The sequence below is a fragment of the Melopsittacus undulatus genome, chromosome 3 (assembly GCF_012275295.1).
Source record: "Melopsittacus undulatus isolate bMelUnd1 chromosome 3, bMelUnd1.mat.Z, whole genome shotgun sequence".
Lineage (NCBI taxonomy): Eukaryota > Metazoa > Chordata > Aves > Psittaciformes > Psittaculidae > Melopsittacus > Melopsittacus undulatus.
The window spans coordinates 60,006,756-60,028,059 of record NC_047529.1 but is presented as its reverse complement, the minus strand read 5'-3'; the positions used below and the strand labels follow the sequence as shown (position 1 = coordinate 60,028,059).

At 38.0% G+C, this 21,304-nt stretch overlaps 1 protein-coding gene across 1 annotated transcript in view; it reads right to left on the bottom strand.

The window, feature by feature from the left end:
- Positions 1-21,304, bottom strand: part of ARMC2 (armadillo repeat containing 2) — a 60,574-nt gene that overhangs the window by 18,585 nt on the left and 20,685 nt on the right. The window contains exons 7-12 of the mRNA XM_005154676.3: positions 20,063-20,155; positions 18,872-19,047; positions 17,424-17,526; positions 14,090-14,310; positions 9,597-9,742; positions 7,696-7,795 (exon numbers count right to left, since the gene is read on the bottom strand). Coding sequence (XP_005154733.2) covers positions 7,696-7,795; positions 9,597-9,742; positions 14,090-14,310; positions 17,424-17,526; positions 18,872-19,047; positions 20,063-20,155 — 839 coding nt within the window. The remainder of the gene's footprint in view (positions 1-7,695; positions 7,796-9,596; positions 9,743-14,089; positions 14,311-17,423; positions 17,527-18,871; positions 19,048-20,062; positions 20,156-21,304) is intronic.

Here is a 21,304-nt window from a genome sequence, read left to right as displayed (position 1 = left end):
AATAACAGTAATTAAAAAAAGCTCCATTCATATCTGGTAAGACTACGGAGCCACTGAGCAGAGTACCAATGATACTACCACAGCACTTCCAAAGGAAACATGGATATCTGAACTAAACACAGCTGCAGCATTAGCCTCTGTTGTTAAGAGCTTGTAGCTGCTTTGGGTGACATGTTATATGACTGACAAACAGACAGCATTCCTTGGAGCTCATCACAGAATTCTCCATAAACCAGCCAAAAAAACAGCCAGTAAGGCCAGTCAATGCAGATAAGCCCTCATCTAATAAATAAAGCCAGAAATAAAAGTGGAGAAACTCTTTACATTTACAGGCCCCACCTATGGGGAAATTCTATCCAATTCAGGCCTCATCTGTGACAACCTTCCCCATTGCAGCAATCCTAAGAGCAAAAAGGACATTTAAGAGCCCTGAAATGAGTCTTTTTCTTGGAGGGAGACAAGAAAAAGCCTCACAAGCAGAAGCCTGCATGCTCACGGAAGACTATAAATTTATTTAGGACCTACTACCTGATAGATGCACTTGGGAAGAAAGCTGCGCAAATCCAGGAACAGTCAGTGAACCCAGTAAATGAGGACATATCCTTAGAGAGGATGCCAAGACAACATCAGTCTAGTCTTCATTTAATAAATTGTTTCTGACAAACTGATTGTTAACTCAAACAGGTAAAGCAGCATGCAAATCAGAATTGTAAATTAGTGTAGTTCTACTAGCTGATGCAAGAGATGCAAAACCAATAACAAATCCTTTCAAACATACCAGGACCAGGAAGCTGGCCAGAATCTGCAGAACTAATTGATGATCAGGATGAAACAGAAGCATTCAGGAAAAAAAAGTAATTACAGAGAAGAAAAATGAGTTCTTTGCATTGATCGGTTGACTAGCAAACTTGGTGGCCTTCTTGGACAGGCTTACAGTGCTTGCGGGTAAGGGAAGAGCAACTGGTTTCGTCTACCTGTACTTGTGCAAACATTTGACACTGTCCCACACGACATCCTTTTCTCTAAACTGGAAAGACATCAATTCGATAGGTGGACCACTCAGTGGCTAAGGAATTGGCTGGATGGCCGCATGCAGAGAGCTGTGGTCAATGGCTCGATACCCAAGTGGAGACCAATGATAAGTGGCATTTCTCAAGGGTTGGTTCCTGAAACCAGCACTATTTAACATCTTTGTCAGCAACATGGACATTGAGATCAAGCGCACCCTCGGCAAGTTTACCAATGACACCTAGCTGTGTGGTGCAGTTGACATGCTAGAGGTGAGGGGTGCCATCCAGAGGGACCCTGACATGATTGAGAGGTGGGCCAAGCACAAATACAGGCTGTGCAGAGAACAGATTAAGGAGAAGGACTTGGGGGTGTTGGTTGATGAGAAGCTCAAAAGAGCCAGCTTCAGTGTGAGTCTGCAGCCGAGAAAGCCAACCATGTCCTGGGCTGCATCAAAAGGAGTGTGATCAGAAGGTCAAAGGAGGTGATTCGTACACTCTGTGCTGTGGAGACAGTGTTCTCACAGGAGAATGGATATTTGGTACATGAGCTCTGAATAACTCCAAGGGATACAGCAAGGCCATGGGAGGCCCGAGGAAGCTTAAGCAAGCAAGATAAGAAGTTGGAATTCACTGAGTGATGAGAACTGTGGACTGTTGGCAAGTGTTCGAGGTCAAGTTCTCACACCTGTGCTTAACCAATTATATGTTAGTCACTGAGGGTCTTCAGAACAAGTATCCAATCATGATATGCCAAATTGCTGTAGGTGTGTGTAAGCAATAGTATATAAAGAGTTAATGCTTTGCAATAAATGGCTTTTGGTCTGATCATATTGATCTCTGACTGAGTCCGTTCTGCGGCACTGTGCCTCTCTCATGAGACCCCACCTGGAGCACTGCATTCAGCTCTGATGCCCCCAACAGAGGAGGACATGGACCTGTTGGAGCAAATCCAGAGGAAGGCCACTAAGCTGCTCTGATGGCTGGAGCACCTCTCCTATAAAGACAGGAAAAGAAAAAGCTCCAGGGAGACCTCAGAGCAGCTTCCAGTACCTAAAGGCAACCTACAAGAAACTTGAAGAGGGACTTTCTACAAGGGCATGTAGGGATAAAACAAGGGGGAATGGCTTTAAACTGACAGAGGGTAGATGTATATTAGATATTAGGAAGAAGTTCTTCCCTATGACAGTGGTGAGGCACTGGCACAGGTTGTCCAGAGGTCTGTGGCTGCCCCATTGGTGGCAGTGTTCAAGGCCAGGCTGGACAGGGCTTTGAGCAACCTGGTCTAGTGGAAAGTGTCCCTGCCCAGGGCAGCAGGGTTGGAACCGGATGAGCTTTAACCCATTTTGTGATTCTATGATATTCTCCTTCATGAAAGCACTTTTGGTGTGTCTGCTTTCAGAAGGAAAAATTATTTTCCATAGGAGAGTTTGCTGTTGATGTTGAGATATTCAAAGCAGCAAAGATTAAGGCTGACTGAAGAGCAGAAAAATGATTTGTAGTCAACTGGTAATAAAACAGCAGATGAAATTTAAATGCAGATAGACATGAAATGATGCATGTGGAAAAACACAGAGTAGACATACCTTCATTTATAAAATTACAGCCTTTGAGCCAACCATAACCTCCTGGAGAGTAATCTTAGGGATAATGACAGATTCCACATGGGGGTTTAATGCTCACAGGAGATCAAGAAAGCAAACAAAATACTGGGAATTACTGGGACATAAACTTATGAAGGCATGTAAATCTATGATATGGCCACATCTTAACTGCCATGTTCTGGTTACCACATCTCAAAAATAAAGATACAGGAATCAGGATTGTAAAATGTTCTGAGAAAAGCAACACAGATGCACAATGGTATGGAATAGCCTCTATCAGAAAGTACTACAGAAGCAAGGACTCTTAACTAAGCAAGGGCTCTTCAGCCTGGAACAGAGGTAACTCAGAGAGGATACGATAAAGGTCCAGAAAGTCAAGGGTGCTGTGAAGTGAACGATGGGATTAAATATTTACCCATTTTTCAATACAAGAACCTGAGGGCATCACATAAAGACAGTAAAGGCCAAATTCAAAACAAGCAAAAGGAATTATTTGTGCAATGGACAGTTGCTATGACAACTCCTTGCCAATGGACAGTTAACATGTTAGAAGTTTATTTGGGGCAGAGGAGAGACTGTCAAATTTCATGGAAGTCAATTGAGGTTTATTGCATACACACAAATCTACAGCTGGCTGAGGAAGTTTCCAAACTGGAAAGAGATGGAGGTTTGGTTAAGTATACACAGGAAGTTCCATATGTGCTTGCTCTGTTTTCACTGTTCTTTAGGCACCTGATTTTCACCACTGCTGAGCATGAAAAGTAGGTTGGATGAATCTTTCACATGACCTAATGTGATTATTCTTTTGCTGAATAGGCAGTTGTTGCATCCAGTGTTGTCAGATATTTACAAACATTTCCTAATTAAAAAGTAGGCTACACTAAAGAATAAAGGGGCTTTTGTATACAACAGGAACAAGATTTCCTCTATGCAAATATTAGTAGCACGCCTTATGTTTATGCACTTTGGATTGAAAACAGATTCCTAACTGTACACTGATAAAAGATTACACTGAAGCTGGCAGGGCCACAGAAGGCCACCTAAGCTTGGGTAGTGTCAGAAGCTACTGCCCTATTTAGGCAATCTCCCTGTTCCAAAAGCATGGCTCCCTTGTGACTTATGACATTAACCACAGCCTGGAAAGTCAACCTTTATATAGCTTATCTGAAAAGCTTAGAGATGATTATGATCTGGGAAGGGGGACAGCACCTCGTTAAAAGATTTCTGGAGATGGGTAAAAGCCTACAATGCTGACTAGAAACAGAAGCATGCAAAGCTCACCCTCAAGGTAGAGGCTTTACAAGAACACCTCTGACAGGTTTCACAGCATGTGGCAACTACCAAGGTGTTTTTTATTATTCCACACATGTAAGCCACATAATCAACCACAAGTTGACAAGTGAAGTCCAACACAATACGTACTTCAGATGTGTAGACAAGCATTGCTGGATACTCAAGTCCTACCTTGCAGATCCAGCTTTTCCAATCCCTTCCTTACCCAAGGAATTACACATGAATTTAGTAAGTCTTGCCAACCCTGTTCCCAAAAAACGTCTTTCTCAGAGTTAAATTAGTACTCTCCCATTCCTTCTGACTCTTTTACCCAAGAGAAAAATGAGCTGAGGAAAAAAAAATAACAGATAGAGCTGAAACTGCAGTGTGGTGAGAAAAACAGACACTGTTTGGGAGTGGGAAGAAGACACAACATCCTTGTCTCTAAATTGGAGAGACATCAATTTGATAGGTGGACCACTTGGTGGATGAAGAACTGGCTGGATGGCTGCACGCAAAGAGTTGTGGTCAATGGCTCAATGTCCAGCTGGAAACCAGTAACGAGTGGCGTCCTTCAGGGATCAGTGTTGGGACCTGTCTTGTTTAACATCTTTGTCGGTGACATGGACAGTGGGATTGAGTGCGCCCTCAGCAAGTTTGCCAATGACACCAAGCTGTGTGGTTCAGTTGACATGCTGGAGGGAAGGAATGCCATCCAGAGGGACCTTGACACGCTTGTGAGGTGGGCTGATGCCAACCTCATGAAGTTTAACCATGCCAAGTGTAAGGTCCTACACCTGGGTCAGAGCAATCCCAGGCACAGCTACAGGTTGGGTAAAGATTCAGAGCAGCCCTGAGGAGAAGGACTTGGGGGTGTTGGTCAATGAGAAACTGAACATGAGCCAGTTTCAGTGTGCACTCAAAGCCCAGAAAGCCAACCATATCCTGGGCTGCATCAAAAGGAGAGCGTGATCAGCAGGTCGAAGGAGGTGATCCTGCCCCTCTACTCTGCTCTCATCAGACCTCACTTGGAGTATTGTGTGCAGTTCTGGTGTCCTCAACATAAAAAGGACATGGAACTGTTAGAACAAGTCCAGAGGAGGGTCACGAGGATGATCAGGGGACTGGAGCACCTCCCGTATGAAGACAGGCTGAGAAAGTTGGGGCTGTTCAGCCTGGAGAAGAGAAGGCTGCAGGGAGACCTCATAGCAGCCTTCCAGTATCTGAAGGGGACCTACAAGGATGCTGGAGGGGGACTCTTCACTAGGAACTGTAGTGACAGGACAAGGGGTAATGGGTTCAAATGTAAACAGGGAAAGTTTAGATTGGATATAAGGAAGAAATTCTTTACTGTAAGGGTGGTGAGGCACTGGAATGGGTTGTTTAGGGAAGCTGTGAATCATAGAATCATAGAATAGTTAGAGAGTTGGAAAGGACCTTAATGCTCCATCCCCGGTAGTGTTAAAGGCCAGGTTGGACAGAGCCTTGAGTGACCTGGTTTAGTGTGAGGTGTCCCTACCCATGTCAGCGGGGTTGGAACTAGATGATCTTAAGGTCCTTTCCAACCCTAACTGTTCTGTGATTCTGTGTTTCTATTTGGGTGGCAGCTGTGGAATTCAGTGAGTGGTATGGGAGCAAGTCATTAATCCTATTTCCAGTGCTCACATTTTTATTTTCACAAGCTTTAATGCTTATTTTTAAACTCACACTTACAAGAAAGTCTGAATGCCCATTTTCTTTTATTTTTTTCCCCATTAGATTTTTGCTGCCATGATTGCTAGTAAAAAAACCTGATCCCATAAACTCTGCAACCTTAAAATACAGAAAACACACTTCCTTTCTTAATGTATTGGTTCTTAGTCCTGAGGATTTTTAATGCTTTGAGTTAATAGTACTGATTTATCCTCCTCTTTGCTTCTTCCCAGCAGACAATTTTACTCACACTGCTGTTACTTGTTTTCCTTTCAACACATCCCAACTCATGCCATAACTCACTAGCTGTCAGCATTTTAAAAGAAAGATTAGCAGTGCCAACTACACCTCAGGAAAAACATTTGCACTCCTCACAGCCAAAGTGTTTATTATATACTACAGAAAAAAGTGGCACATTACATTGTCTATGTCCCTCTTCTTGTTTCTGCAGGGCTTCACTAAGCTGACAACTGACAGTTGCATGCTTGTTTAAAAACTGCAGCAAGAAACAATTATTCTGAAGACTGCACATATAATCATCACAATGTAATAACTAAGTTTTTTTTAGTACATGAGCTATTTCTTTACTAACTTGTATTTTGATAAAACAACTGACAGTTTAACACAAAAAAGCAATGCTAATCTAATGAAGAATGATATATTTTAGGACCACTTAATAAAGTAGACAAACGAGAAGCTAAATTCTCAGCACTACCTGGCAACAAATGATTTGAATTTATGTATGAGCCTATAATTTGTTGTAACACAAAACTGTTATCTCAGAGGCCTAGAAAACTTCCCCTTAAAATTACAGATGAAGATTGAGAGGAAGATTTAATTCAATTTAACCTTTTTATTCCCAGTCCTATCATTTGTTGAGTTTTTAATACAGTGCTCACAAGGAAAAATAACTATAAATCTAGTAAAATATCACACCTTTGATATTTCTCATATTGTTTACATAGCATTTACATAGCATTTACATAGCATTTTTTAGCTAAAGTGTCTTTGAAGACCATACAATCCAAGTGCAGCCTGAACCTTGAAATACTCAGATATGCTGACGAAATGTTAATTGATGGGCATTTAAAAGAATAGAAACAACTTCATCTTTGTTCCTTTTCCATGACTGTTACCACCAAAAACAGGGATGCAGGTAAACAGGAAAGGGAGGATTTTTGTATTTGGCAAGAGAGAGAACAGATTGTTCAGCATAGCTGATCTGGTTACCTTCTGCCTTTAACAATAGCAGCACAGAAGACCTCCTTTCAACAATTCTTCAGGAATTACTAACCCTGGGAGAAATTGTATAGGATAACCAAATGTCCTCAAGCTAATTTAGATGCTGGAGCAGCCAAGAAAGTTCCTTACTTTTAAGACTAATCTGATCTGAATATAATGTAATGTTATATGTTTTGAAACCTCATTCCACCTTTGAACACCTATGCTTTACGTAAAAATTATTTTCTTCTTAAATGTTACCTGGCAATAGAGCTAAGTAATTTGCTATACATGGGGAACACCACTCTTATCTATGTGGCAGTCTTTAAAACGGTGATCCTGCACCAAACCCCCTGAGCCTGGTGCTCCAGTAAACATAAGAAAGATCACTGACACACTGGGACAATACAGCAACATCTGACCCTTGAAGGTCAAAACTTAAACATTTATTTCTAGGTGAATGTTTCAAATGCACTATCCTAGGCATATGGTTTTCTCTGGTATATGATACATTCTGATACCTTATGCAGCTATCAAGGAAAAAAAATTCCTCTGTTTTCAGACTACTTAATTCTGAAAAATCCACACTCATTTTACAGAGAAGGAGGGCAGGAGAAATCCCAATAATTTCCTGTTATTAAATACTCAAATAAGCAGTTTGCTTTCTACACATGTAAAGGATAGACAAGTTAATCAACTATCTGTCCTCAGTATTGCTTTGGATTTTTAATCTAAATTATTTCATTTCAATTATTTACTACTTAAAAATGCTGTCAAACATTTAAAGATTTTATTTGGTAAATGCATAGAAGTAGGTCACTGAAAACAAGCTTATACACAATAATACACAGATACATCCAAGGATTAATATATAAAAATCAAGAGATTTAAAAACTGACCTGCTGTTTCTGGTGTTTGTTTAGTAGGGCTAAAAATAAGACATAACATCTGGAGCAGTCTGCTAAAGCTGCGCAGAAATCATTGTAGGAAGAAAGTTTGCTGCAGATACAAAAACATAACAGATGTGAATCATAGAATAGTTAGGATTGGAAAGGACCTTAAGATCATCTAGTTCCAACCCCACTGCCATGGGCAGGGACACCTCACACTAAACCATATCACCCAAGGCTCTGTCCAACCTGGCCTTGAACACTGCCAGGGATGGAGCATTCATAACCTCCCTGGGCAACCCATTTCAGTGCCTCACCACCCTAATAGTAAAGAACTTCTTCCTTATATCCAATCTAAACTTCCCCTGTTTACATTTGAACCCATTACCCCTTGTCCTGTCACTACAGTTCCTAGTGAAGAGTTCCCCTCCAGCATCCATGTAGGCCCCCTTCAGATACTGGAAGGCTGCTATGAGGTCACCATGCAGCTTCTCTTCTCCAGGCTGAACAGCCCTAACTTTCTCAGCCTGTCTTCATACGGGAGGTGCTCCAGTCCCCTGATCATCCTCATGGCCCTTCTCTGGACTTGTTCCAACAGTTCCATGTCCTTTTTATGTTGAGGACACCAGAACTGCACACAATACTCCAAGTGAGGTCTGATGAGAGCAGAGTAGAGGGGCAGGATCACCTCCTTCGACCTGCTGGTCACGCTCTCCTTTTGATGCAGCCCAGAATACAGTTGAAAGCTTTTTTTTTTTTTCCACAAAAGATCCTTTTTAAGAAAAAATGACTCTATTTTTGACTCTCAGAGCTGTATTTTCCAACAAATCAAATGCCAACAATCTGACTTCTAGGAGAGAAGTCTAGCTACCCATGCCATAGTGAATTAAAGAAAGAAGTGAACATAAGAATGCTTTACAGGTAGCACAAACAGCAAAGGAGAAGATTTGCCTCTGACACTCCTTTACCTAGCTGCTCTTCCAAGCACAACCCAATCTCATCTAGCAAGGACAATGTGATGGATAATTTGGAGGGGCTGAACAGGAAAAACAGTCCATAACAGAATCTCAATGAACATGGAGCCACAGGTGACATGACTCAATACAGTAACAAAGCAGCAATGTTAAACACTTCATCCAGAACAGCATTCATAAATTGTGCTTATAACCCAGCTCCTCCTGAAATTACTAACAGCTACTTTCACAACTTCTTTAAAATCCTTAAATTGTTTGCAAGTCCACTTAGCATTGGATACTGCAAGCTGGTACTTGGTAGCTGGAAGATTTTTGACTGAGAAACTTTTCAGACTACAAAAGGATCTCTTGGGGTGATTCACTCTTACTGATCTCCCTCTAAAAAACACATCTTGGGAAGCAGCCGCTGAGCTGCTCATAAAATTAAGATTCTTTCAGTGCTTCCACCTGCACACTCAAGCCCTGATCTCACAGATTAATCTCAAACACTCTCTGACAGCTCAAAACAATGAACCTGGTCACATTTTCTCTCTTTTGCATTTTATTTCATAAAACGCTGTCCCTGATGCAATTTAAGCTTGTGTAATTGATCTCATTATTTTTATTAAAAACATGGTGGCCTAACATAAAATTTATGCAGCTTTAAAATATAAAAACCGGTACTTTAAAAATCTTGATCAGAATTTATAGGATCAAAGAATGACACAATACAACGAAACATTTTTCACAGGGACAATGAATCCAAGTTTGTATGGCTATCATTAAACAATTCCACCAGTATTAATAAGACACAATTATTGTACAAAATTATTAAAAATCTACACAGAGCTTTTAAGAAAACAATTCAATGTAAATCTTCCAATTTTAGCGGGGTCACTCGAAGCAGTAACACCAACTCGACTGCCATGAAGAAACAGGACTACGCTCTACACGTACCTGAATATCCTGACAATGTAGGTGCACACATCCTTATCCCTCATGCGCTGCTCTAGCGCCACACAGAGCTCAGAGGCTGCACCACTGCGAATGAGCTGGCGTCTCGCCGGAGCCAAGTCAGCCAAGTTTCGCAAGGTAGCTGTCAGCTGCAAACACAGTATTTGAAGATTTATTAATCACAGCCGCTTACAGCAGAATCCACGCTGTTCCAAAACTTTAATAAAGCTCACGTCTCACGCGTAATGTCTAAGGCAGCCCGAACGCTCTGCTAACAGTCTGCAGGGATGTATCTCCCAACAAATGTAACAGGAAATGTGCGAGTAACAAAATTGTGTATATTAAGTGCTTGAAAATGAAAGCTTGATACTGGTCTTTGCCTCCATGTTGTCTCCTTCTCTGAGGGAAACATGATCTTCCATACGTTTTAAAATCTTGTATACATCTCTACAAGCACATACCAATTGGAAATTAGGTTAAATGCTGTGGATAATTTGCAAATTTACATTTAAGTCTTACAAAGTAATCCTTTGTGTATATTTTCATAATATATACATTACATATTATATCATATAATAACATACATTCTAATACATAATCTATAAAATATCAGTGTTATATATATCAGTTATATATAGTATAACCATATATTATAAAAATATGTATTATCAAATGTATAATAGCTGTAAGTTGCAAACTAAGTTAAATTTCATTTAAAAGGCAATAAAATTTATTGTGATCTAAAATTTTAGAAGTTAATCAAGATAAATCTACTATTTGAACAGTAGAAAACTGAAAAGCTTAAGTCCTCAAGTTTATTTTGGAGAAAACAAAATATTTTCAGAAGATATTGCTCTATTTCAAGGCGTTTTAAGCATAAAATATCTAATCACTTGTAGGTTAGATATATGCAAAATGAATAATCTATTGCGTATTTTGAAATGTTCCGGTTCTCTTGCAAGGTAAGGGTATTCAAATGTCAAGGTCAGACAGCCAATGACATACAAGTTAATGGTTGATCTAAACCAAATTTTACTATAAAATACATGTGAAGCCATTTAATCTCTGTGAATATGGGAATTCTTCACATTTTCTTTATTCTATGAGTAAGTTATTTAACTTAAATTTGGTTTTAAATGTAGTCTAATAAGATGTGAAAGTTGTTTGTTTAAATTTTTTGTTATCACAAAAAAACCTTCTAGAAATTTAGTATTTTATCACTGAATTGGACCTCCTGTCCAGTTACACGTAATTGTTAATTTCAAAGGAAAAATCTTGCAAAGAGCAGGTTAAGTTTCTGTGTTTGAGGAGCTTTTGCTCATAGGATTCTACACACTACTCTGCTCGTTCTCAAACTGCTTTAATATTCACTGTCCTGCTTCATCAAATTTGACAAAAGTGTATATGTCTTCAGTTACCACTTGATGTTCTGTGATGGATGAATGGGAGAAGGAACAATGTGTCAAAATGAGAGAAGCAAGGTGCAGAGGGGGGGAAAAAAGTGATACGATGTGAACATGATACGTAAATGGATTTAGCTTCAGAACTACATATGAAATACATATTCAACAGAAACTGAATCAGTGGAAGCCATTTGCTTCATATTGCTCATACTTTACAAAGACACCTGGAGTTTCTTGTTATTTTAACTGAACAACTGTAAAAAATACATTTCCAGATATGTATTCACAAACATATCACAAGTCATAATGCTTCAAAAATCAACACAATACTGGAGAAATATTTTAAAATAAAAATGCTCCAATATATACTTCCCTATTCAGAAGCTTTAGTGGATGAACTCTTGCCAAATGGAATAGACAAGAGGACTCCATTCAATGCTCACATACAAGACATTCACACTCAGCCTAGGATGATACTTGTTGAGGTCTAGCTAAACTTTGCAATAAAAAGTTGGAAAGGAAAAGCAATGCAAAATAACGTATACACTGAAATGTGCAAGACAATGAAATTCAAAAGAACAGCTAGTATTCAAGTGAAATCTGAGGAGTACACATTAAAAAATAATAGAAGCTAGTCAGAATTCCAGAATTGAATTCCAGAGATACTCTGACTGCTTCAAGCAGATGCCATGATTCAGGAAGAGTTGCTTAACAATTGGCCCTAGTAATCCTCACCAGCCCTAATCCTATGTTGCCATGCAAAAGATCAATTCAGCCAAAGAGAAAAATTTCACAGCAGACAAATGCTGTTTTTAAAGGAGAAGACATTTAGAGTGCTTTTCAATTAAAGAACATGGAATACTTGTTAAGTCTTGTCAGCAACACTTCAAAAGCCTTGGCTTTTGAATAAGCATTACCATATTTCATAGAAATATAATGAGACTATTAAGTAAAGCAACATGACATGAGTCAAAAATGACCCTGGTTTCATGTCCTCTCTTAAGGAAAAATAATTATTATTACAAATATTTTTATTCTTGTATTGTGGAATTTCTACATAAAATCTGTTGAGTAACACTGAAGAAATCAGAGAGGGCGTTTGGTCCCACAAAAACGACCTGGCAAGATTATGTCTAACACTGCCATCTGGTGATTGTGCAATTATAAAGAACAGAGAGTTGGTACCAGTTAACCGAGCTCCTTCAGTCACCAGCATTAAAAGATGGCAGAGCCTCCCTCAGAGATCACTATGACTATTGAAGGTGTTTTCTCCTCCAATATAATTTTCTCTTTATTCCTATTTATTCATTATTTTCTGTATGCGACTGGATATTTGATCTTTTGCTACAACTTAGAGTATGCCACAAAAATTTCCTTTATTCAGAAAACATAAATCACAGACAAAAGTTCCTTCCATACAATATACCTGAAGACAGAACTATTCCCATGCCTGCCTATAAGGCCTGAACAATTAACTCACATGGTGCACATTAATATAAATTTGTAAAAGAACTGATAGGAAAAAGTCACAAAGCAGCAGGAAGTACTCCTCACAGGAGGAAGAAAAATTAAGGATCTGCACTACCATAGATGATCTCACAAATCATAGAATCATGAAATTATTAGGGTTGGAAAGGACCTGAAAGCTCATCTCATTCCAACCCCCTGCCATGGGCAGGGACACCTTCCACTAGACCAGGCTGTTCAAAGCCCCATCCAATCTGGCCTTGAACACTGCCAGGGATGGAGCAGCCAAAACTTCTCTGGGCAATGTGTGCCAGTGTCTCACCACTCTCACAGTAAAGAACTTCTTCCTAATATCTAATCTCAAACTACTGTCTTTCAAGGAGAGAATTGTTTGAAGAATTCAGAGTGCCACAAGAAAGTTAACATTCCCAATTCTAAAAACAGAAATGTATAAAAATTTTGTGATTTATATAGGAATTTAATGATGACAGAACCACACAGGGAAGAAAACAGGAACACGACAAGCACAAAATTTCCAGTCTTATCACATATTCTTCCAGTCTTCAGAAATTTGCCACTTTGGGACATTCTTAGCCAAACATATGTACTAAGCCACATCATTTCATTCAGCATTTTCTAGCATCTCCCATTTCATTCAGCAATTTCTAGCATCTCCCAGTTTGTTTGGTTTATGACTATCCTGGAGAGACACACCTCATAGCTCCACTAAAGTAAATAGACAAAACCCAGTAATAATAACTTGATGATGTAAGCTGCTTTTCATATAATTTCAAGTAGTGTAAAATCCCTTGCTTGTAAATTAGCAGAGCACAAAAAAAACCCTGGCATAATTAGTAGAGAAATTGAATGTAAACATGACCTCAGTAAACTGTTCAGTATATTTTCCTGTGAAGTCCCCCAAAACCTTACAATTAAACCATTCACTGCTCTGTACTTCAATAATTTCAACAACAAATTTCAGGAATCTACCTGAAAAATCCTTGACGAATACAAAAAAAACCCCTACATCCTATACATACCTTAAGATTTAGCTACATCTCATCCACTACCTCATCAAGGTACCTTATGTGTGAAAAGATAGTTTTGAGCCTGCTGCCTTCAAAATTATTCAAAAAGTGTTGGCTTTTACGGATACCTTTTCCTTAAATCAGTTCTTCAAAAACAGTTTGTCAGAGAAACAGCTGTATTTTCCTATGCATTCTTCGAAATATATTATTCTTGTAATAAAAAGTGTTTTGTCACTTCCCAAAGTATTGTAAAACCAGTTTGTATTTACTATTTCAGTTTAAAGCATTTAGACACATTTTTATCTGTTTACTATAACATCCAGAATATTAACAGCACCATAAAGTAATAAGAAGAAACTGGTTTATTATGTACATAAAAATATTTGTTAACTTCAGAATTTCTAAAGCCTTTAAAATTGACCACACAAAAATATCTATGATAATTAAATTTAGGTCCTGAACAACTTCACATAAACTTCTTAAAGACTATTCAAATACAGGTACAACTCTGTCTGTGGCACACAGGGTTATCACCTTTAATTAAATTTTGAATTTACTTTTTAAATGTGCACTTTTAGAAATAAAAGTAAATGCTAACCTGGACTAATAGGTGCCCCAAGTTGGAGAAATATCTATCATTTTCTTTTATATTATTAATCTGCTTCATTAATTGCAGGAACATTTCAACAGCTCCTTTTTTCACCATTTCATTAAGGAGTACTGCATTTCCAGACATGAATTTTAGAGCTCCCATGCAATACAAGAGAGCTTCATTGTTTTTCTGTAGATCTTCAGTTCTCAGAACTTCCAACAAACAATCTAAAAGGAAAATAATTATTCAGAAAGCCTAATATTAATATTTATATTTGATACAGTCACGTTACTGAAGAGATTAACAACTGGGAAAAAAACTCAGATTGAACTGTTACATTTCTAATAAGTGGGCCAGAAAACTTGGTCATTTGGACTGAAACCAATAAACAAATTATTGATGAACAAGAGAATAGGCCTGACTTCTATTCTCCCAGGCTTCAAGAACCTGTACCAGCTGTACACACATATCAGTAATCACTGAAAATCTCAGTCAAGATTTGCAGAAGCGAGTGTGTGTGTGTGTGTAATTTTGTGTACGAAACTTCAGACATTCTTGAGAGGTTTATTCTACTTTCTTAAAAATCAAATGTCTTAAACATCTCAAATGGAGCACTAAAATGCACAGGTGCCTAACTCAAATCTCACATCTGAAGTCTGGTCATATCCTTTTTAGATTTACTTTCTATGTACATAAAGTTACTGTAAAGGTTTTGCTTTTGCTACCACTGTCAGATATTTGAAATGTTAAATTTAACAGCTGTTAGCACAAGCCAAATTTATCTTTCACAGTGTCGTGGTTTAAACCAATCCACACAGCTTGTTCACTAACACCCCCCTTTTGCTCCCCAACTCCTGGAGAGCTGGGGAGGAGAATCCAGAGAATGTAGCTCCCACGGGTTGTGATAAGAACAGTTTAATAACTAAGGTATAACACAATCACTACTGCTACCACTAATAATAATAATAATGATAAAGCAAATAACAAGTGAAGAGAATACAACACCTCACCAGCCACCGACCCATAACTCACTCCACCCTGCCCGACTGAGCACCGACCAATACCTCCTCCAACCCCCAGAGTCCTCTCACCCTTCCAGGTAACTCCCGGTTACATCCTGGGTATGACGTGCTGTGGTATGGAATACCTCTTTGGCTAGCCTGGGTCAGGTGTCCTGTCTCTCCTTCCTCCTGGCCTCCCCTCCTCCCTGGCAGAGCATGAAGCTCAGAAAGTCCTTGGACAAACCAAACATTTGAGCAGTAACTCAAAACATGCTTGCTATCAGCAACCGTTCCCAGCCCAAAAGTCAAAACACAGCACTGCACCTGCTACCAAGAAGGAGAAAAAATGACTGCTACTGCTGAACCCAGGACACACAGTCAAACAGACATTCCGAATTTGGAAGGTGTATCTTAAATAAGTAATCCTGCCTCATTTTTTAATTTTTAATTTCTAGTAACTGACTGAAACTGATATTTACTTCTGCTTCCTGTGTTCCATTCAGCTGAGTAACAACATTTTCCCACTTCATTAAACTTAAGAGATTTCTGAATTTTTTTCAGTCTCAAACTGAAACTTTCTCCAAGTACATGGGTGTATATGGTTGAAGTACACACACTCTAGGCTCTTGCTCCAACTCCCACTACCATCAAATGCCTAGTGGTCGGCTAAATCAATTGGGCTGTGGCAATGTGAGAAATCAGTTTCAGGTTCCTGTTCTGCTCAGTATCAAATTGGGTCTTGAACAGTAGTTGTTTAATTTAGAACAAGCAGTTAACTTCTTTCTTCTACTGGAGCTGCTCCAGATGCACATACATGGTTCATAGGGCCAGAGAAACAAAAAGAAATTGAATATAAGGAATCTCGATTATGACGACAACCCAGATTATGACGAGATCCATGTCTTCAGCCTGGATAAGGTGGGTCAAAAACGTAGACTGAACAAACACACAAGAAAATCCCTACCAAAAGCATCTTTCTTTCACTAGTTTTAAAATTCAGGGAAAGATGAGCAAGTGAAAGACAAGTGAGTAAAGATGGAAATGAGATAAGAAAAAACAGTGCTTAAACAGACGTAGCCACTCAGCTCGTTCAGATTTTTGCATGATGCTCATCTCTACAAAACTGTAGTTCTCAGTATTCAAAGTCAGTTGAGCAACCTGAGCAGTTCTCTTTTCTCCAAGTCCTTTCCTGTTATCTTACTGCTGGAAAGGTTTATCTGGTCTTTATCTCTGACAACACTTATATACAAAGCTCTAAGACTGTGAATACTCTCATCTATTTAAGCAGATATACACATATGCTTTAACTTATGCACATGCTACAAAAATAAAAATTTGAAAAGTCAAAGCCTACATTAATAAAACATAGCAAAGTTTTAATGAAAGGAATGACTACCAATTGATACCAAGTATCATTCATAGACTGTCATTTTCCTGCTGTTTGTAAGGTGTGTGTGTATGATATAAATGCAGTTAAAATAACAAAAGAGATCTTTTGGCCACTGCTGCCAATTCTCCAAAACCATCAGCTAAACATGCAGAGGCAGCTAAAAAGGCAACAATTGTCCTCAACACCCTACCCAATGATGGCCAACAACACAGACAACATTATTTCACTTGTATAAAAATTGGTGCAGACACATTCTGACTTCTATGGACAGCTTTGTTCTGTGCATCTCAAGAAGGATCCGCTGGAGTTAGAGAAGTTACAGAAAAGGGCTACTAAAACAACCAAGAGAATGACACAATATTCTTTCAAGGAGGCAGCTAAAAGGCTGAGATGCCCTAGTCTGAAAAGGAGAAGGCAAAGATATGCGATGTAACTGCAGGTTACCAAATCTTGAAGGTGGAAGGTCAGCTGACTGTAGAAACTCTTCTATATCATGCAAAGCTACAAGCAGGGGCATAATGAAAAGTGGATAGGTTTGAAACAGCAGACAGAGAACTTCTGAAACTTACTGCTCTATGAGACTGTAGAGACAGAAGCAGAAAGTTCAGAAAGGAATTAGGCAAATTAATGAACAAGAGGTCTATAAACAGAAGTTCAGAAGGATTAGGCAAGCATGCGCCATCTAATGTCCCTAATACAATGTAACAATTCTAGATGCTGTGATAGTACAAGGGAAATGGATCAGAGAAAACACGTGGGCTTCCACATTCTCCCTAAAGAGCATTCCCTGTCACCATCATTAGACACAGAATACTGGACTAGATGGACTGATAGTTTCACCTAGTAAGCAACTTTTAATGAATGACTACATTGACCCTGAGAATGTTTCTTGAAAGATCTGACTATGGCATTTCAACACCTAACTTATATAGAAGAACAGAATACATACCCAATAAACAGTCATTTTGAATGATGTAATCATTTTTTTCATTCCTGCAAATTTTAAATGCAAGCTTGCAAACACTGAGAAGATTTTTTCCATCCACTTTCATCTGTAAAAAATGTAAAGCACATAAAAATCACAACCAAAATCTACATACAAAAATGTACCATAACATTTACCAAGTTCAGACACCACAGCAAACTTGTATTCTCACAGAACTACTAAATTCCAGCCGAAACCCTGACAGCACACTCAGCCAAACTGTCATGTTTGCAGAACTAAAGGACTCTGAAACCTAGCTAGTTTAAGCTCTCTTTAGCAAACTGTGCTGGCTGACTTTAATATAACAGATTATATAAAAACTTTTAATGTATTCTCTGCAGTATAACTTGCAGATTTTTTTCTGTAATTCACTCTTACAAAGAAATTATGCACATATTCACTTGTTTTTGCCTCTATGGACACGTTTAAGGATCTCCAGTGCAATAACATATGTCATAATGAAAGTTGTTCTCAAATCTCAGAAAACACGATATTATGATGTACTAATGGTCATTGAGAGATCGTGAAAAGGACAATTTTTTATCTTGTTAATGATCTTTAAAATATACCACAGAAAAATGTCTGTGACAGAACTTTTTTTTTAATAAGCACCACTTGACATCTATGTAGTATCTAAATTTATATCTTCTGATAAAAATAACACTTATCCCTCTTAGAGAAAACACATACCCTTCCCCCAACACACACACGCACATATTGTGCTAGCTAGTAACCTTTCACCAGGGACTGTCCATACATACTTAGAAGCTGAACCAATAGGTTCAAGAGTACCAATTAACTGAGAATTTTAAGAGGAAATACTAGAGAAAAGAAATAAATATAGCTACTTTCTAAAAGAACAATTTTGTCATGTTCAAACAAACATGTTCAATATGCTATTAAAAAACTAAGCTTCATCCCTGGAATTGTTCAAGGCCAGGCTGGATGTGGCATTGAATAACCTGGTCTAGTGGAAGGTGCCCCTGCCCATCACAGGGGGTTGGGACTAGGTGATCTTTAAGGTCCTTTCCAATCAAAACCATTCTATGATTCTATGACTCATTTTCATGTGTAATTTTTTTAATTATTGTTTTGTTTAAATCCCTGCATGTGTATCCTGGCTTAGGACACTGTCCCTTTTCTATGCCTAAGCAATATTCCTACCAACATACACCCGTTATTCTATTTTATGTATATCCTTCCTCACACAGATGCAATTTCTTTGCAAAAAATAGGCTCCAACAAATATTGATCTGGATGACTAGGAGCCTAGGGTCTGTGTGGCAAGAAATAGTGCTCAGGAAAGGATTAGCTTAGACACAGCTTAAAAGCGTGAAATGAAAATTAAATGCAAATTGTAGTTCATGATTTTCAACTTCCTATTCTAACAAACAAAATTTTAAAACACTTACAGACAGAATAATCTTTGCCAGCTTTAGGCAAAGTGGGTCTGAATCAATGTCTACAAGTTTATATAACATCTTCAGAAGCATATTTCTTCTTTTAAATCTTTTTCCAAGCATATTTCCTTCATTCAGGGCTTGATAGAGCTTGGTGCAAGCCAGACAAAGATTTTCTACATTGTCTTCTGTTTGAAAGGAGTGGGAAGAGAGACAAATATAAAAAAATAAGTATCAGTACAACCTTTTTCGGAACATCTCAATAGACAAAGAAACAGAAGAACAAAAGAAAGAATGGGTTGAACAACAACAAAAAATAAGGCACCCAAGGAATCTCTTAAAATGATGTGATTCTCAGAAACAGTTTTATTCTGCTCTTACAAAAAGAAAAAAAAAATGAGCCAAGCAACTACAAAGCCAAAATGATACCTAAACCTAAAATGAAACTCACCTTTAATGCTTAATAATCACACTGACTAAATATCTACCAGGAAACTGTTACTGAACATATTCTTTAAAGAGCTCCACCAAACATGTAATGTGAAAAAGTAGCAGTTAAGGAATATTTTTCTGCCTACATGCATAAACTAATATGTGAAACCTTGCTGGGATTAAGAAAGAGTGAATGTAAAAATTCATTAGAACTTTCCAATGAATAGTAGAGGTGCAAGATATATCTGAGTGGACTGTTTGGCAATTGATAAGAAAATCATCTACCTCTTTACCAGAGTCCCTCAGACACTATGTAAAAAACATAAAAATAAAACCTGCAGTAAATTATTACCAATCTGCATCTCAACACAATGCAGTCATGTACATGTTTGCTTTACAGGAAAAAGAAAAGTCTTGCCTATTTTTAAAATTCAAGATATTTGGGGTTGGGTTTTTTTTTTCTTTCTTTTCTTACAAGACAAGATCTTCCCTAAACCAGTATTACATTTTATTTTTTTTTATAGAATCACTGAATGGTTGAAGTTGGAAGGTACATCTGGAGGTCATCTACCCTAACACCCTGCTCAACCAGGGCCAACTAGAGAGAGGTGCTCAGGTCACTTCTACACTGCAGTCACAGAACATATGAAAGCATAAAAGGCTACATAGTTCAACTACTGTTATTCTTTTGTAGTAAATGCAAATGAGTCCCATGTTTCCTGCAGGAAACAGTACAGAAAATACACCTTTTTCAGCGACAGAGTTACATACCTTTTTCCAGTTCATGAAGAATTGGTAGAACCTTTAAATGCCAAAAGATTTCTTCCTCTTCTGATTCATTTATTCCCGTTTCAACTTGTAAGCCTACAAAATACATTCAAAACAAAAGCACATATTCAGCAAAGGTTTCAACTTCTACACAAACAAATAGCTACAAATATTTTACTCATCAGTCAGAAAAAAGAAATAATCAAAAAATGTCACATTTTGCTATATTCTAAGTTATTCTACCTCTTCAAGCTTTTGTTTTTATTTGCATTTTCTCAAAAACAAGTTTGTAACAAAACTACATTGCTAAATGTTGTGATATGTAAAGCTGTACTGTAAAGCCAGATCTGGTTTTGTTTACTGATGCTGTTTCATTTGATTGCTGAATTGGAAGGTAATGACTACTTTTACATCAACATGTCATAGAATCATAGAATCATGTCCTACTACTTTTCAGCTCTGTGTCCACATGACAACTTATTCTGTGTTAGAAAACATCCATAGGACAGGCAATCCTCCAGGATCGTACAATTTTATCTAGTACACATGCACAATATTACACTAAGCTTCCTTAACTGAGACTCTGGTCAGTTAGAGAAAAACATCTTGTTAGTTATTATATCCTATTAAAATTCTAATCACTTCATGCAATTAGTTTTAAGAACTTCTTAGCTAAATTTTGTAAAATGCATGTTTCCCTCCTAATCACTGGGAATTATTCCAATTTGCTGAACACGCTTTTCACATTCACATGGTACTATGTGAAGTGGCAGAATCTTGGTCTTGCCCATTGGCCCACTACAGAGCCAGAGTTTCTGCACAACTTGAGTTTTAAAGGATCTAACAACTGCTTACAAGGTGTATGTAGGCATATTTTTGGAGTTCAGGATTAGGTTAAGCTCCTTATCTTGCAGGCAACCAAAGTTGTTGTTATAAAGATGGGGTTTGGTTTTTTGTTTGTTTTTTCAATAGGGAAGTAAGAATCACACAGTTCCACTAAATAACATGAAGAAAACCATTAAGACTTGAATATAGTTAATATAGAATACATTATGTGACAGATTTGTCAGAAGAAAGCATTTAAATGACATTGTAAATTCTTAATATAATCATTAACACAAAAAATACTGTACTACATGAGAATGCTGATGTTCAGAGGTTTGCATCATGAGAACAGTCTCAGAACTTGAAAAAATTACTGAGCTATTTCTTGGAATACTGAAATAATTAAAACCTTCCTATTTT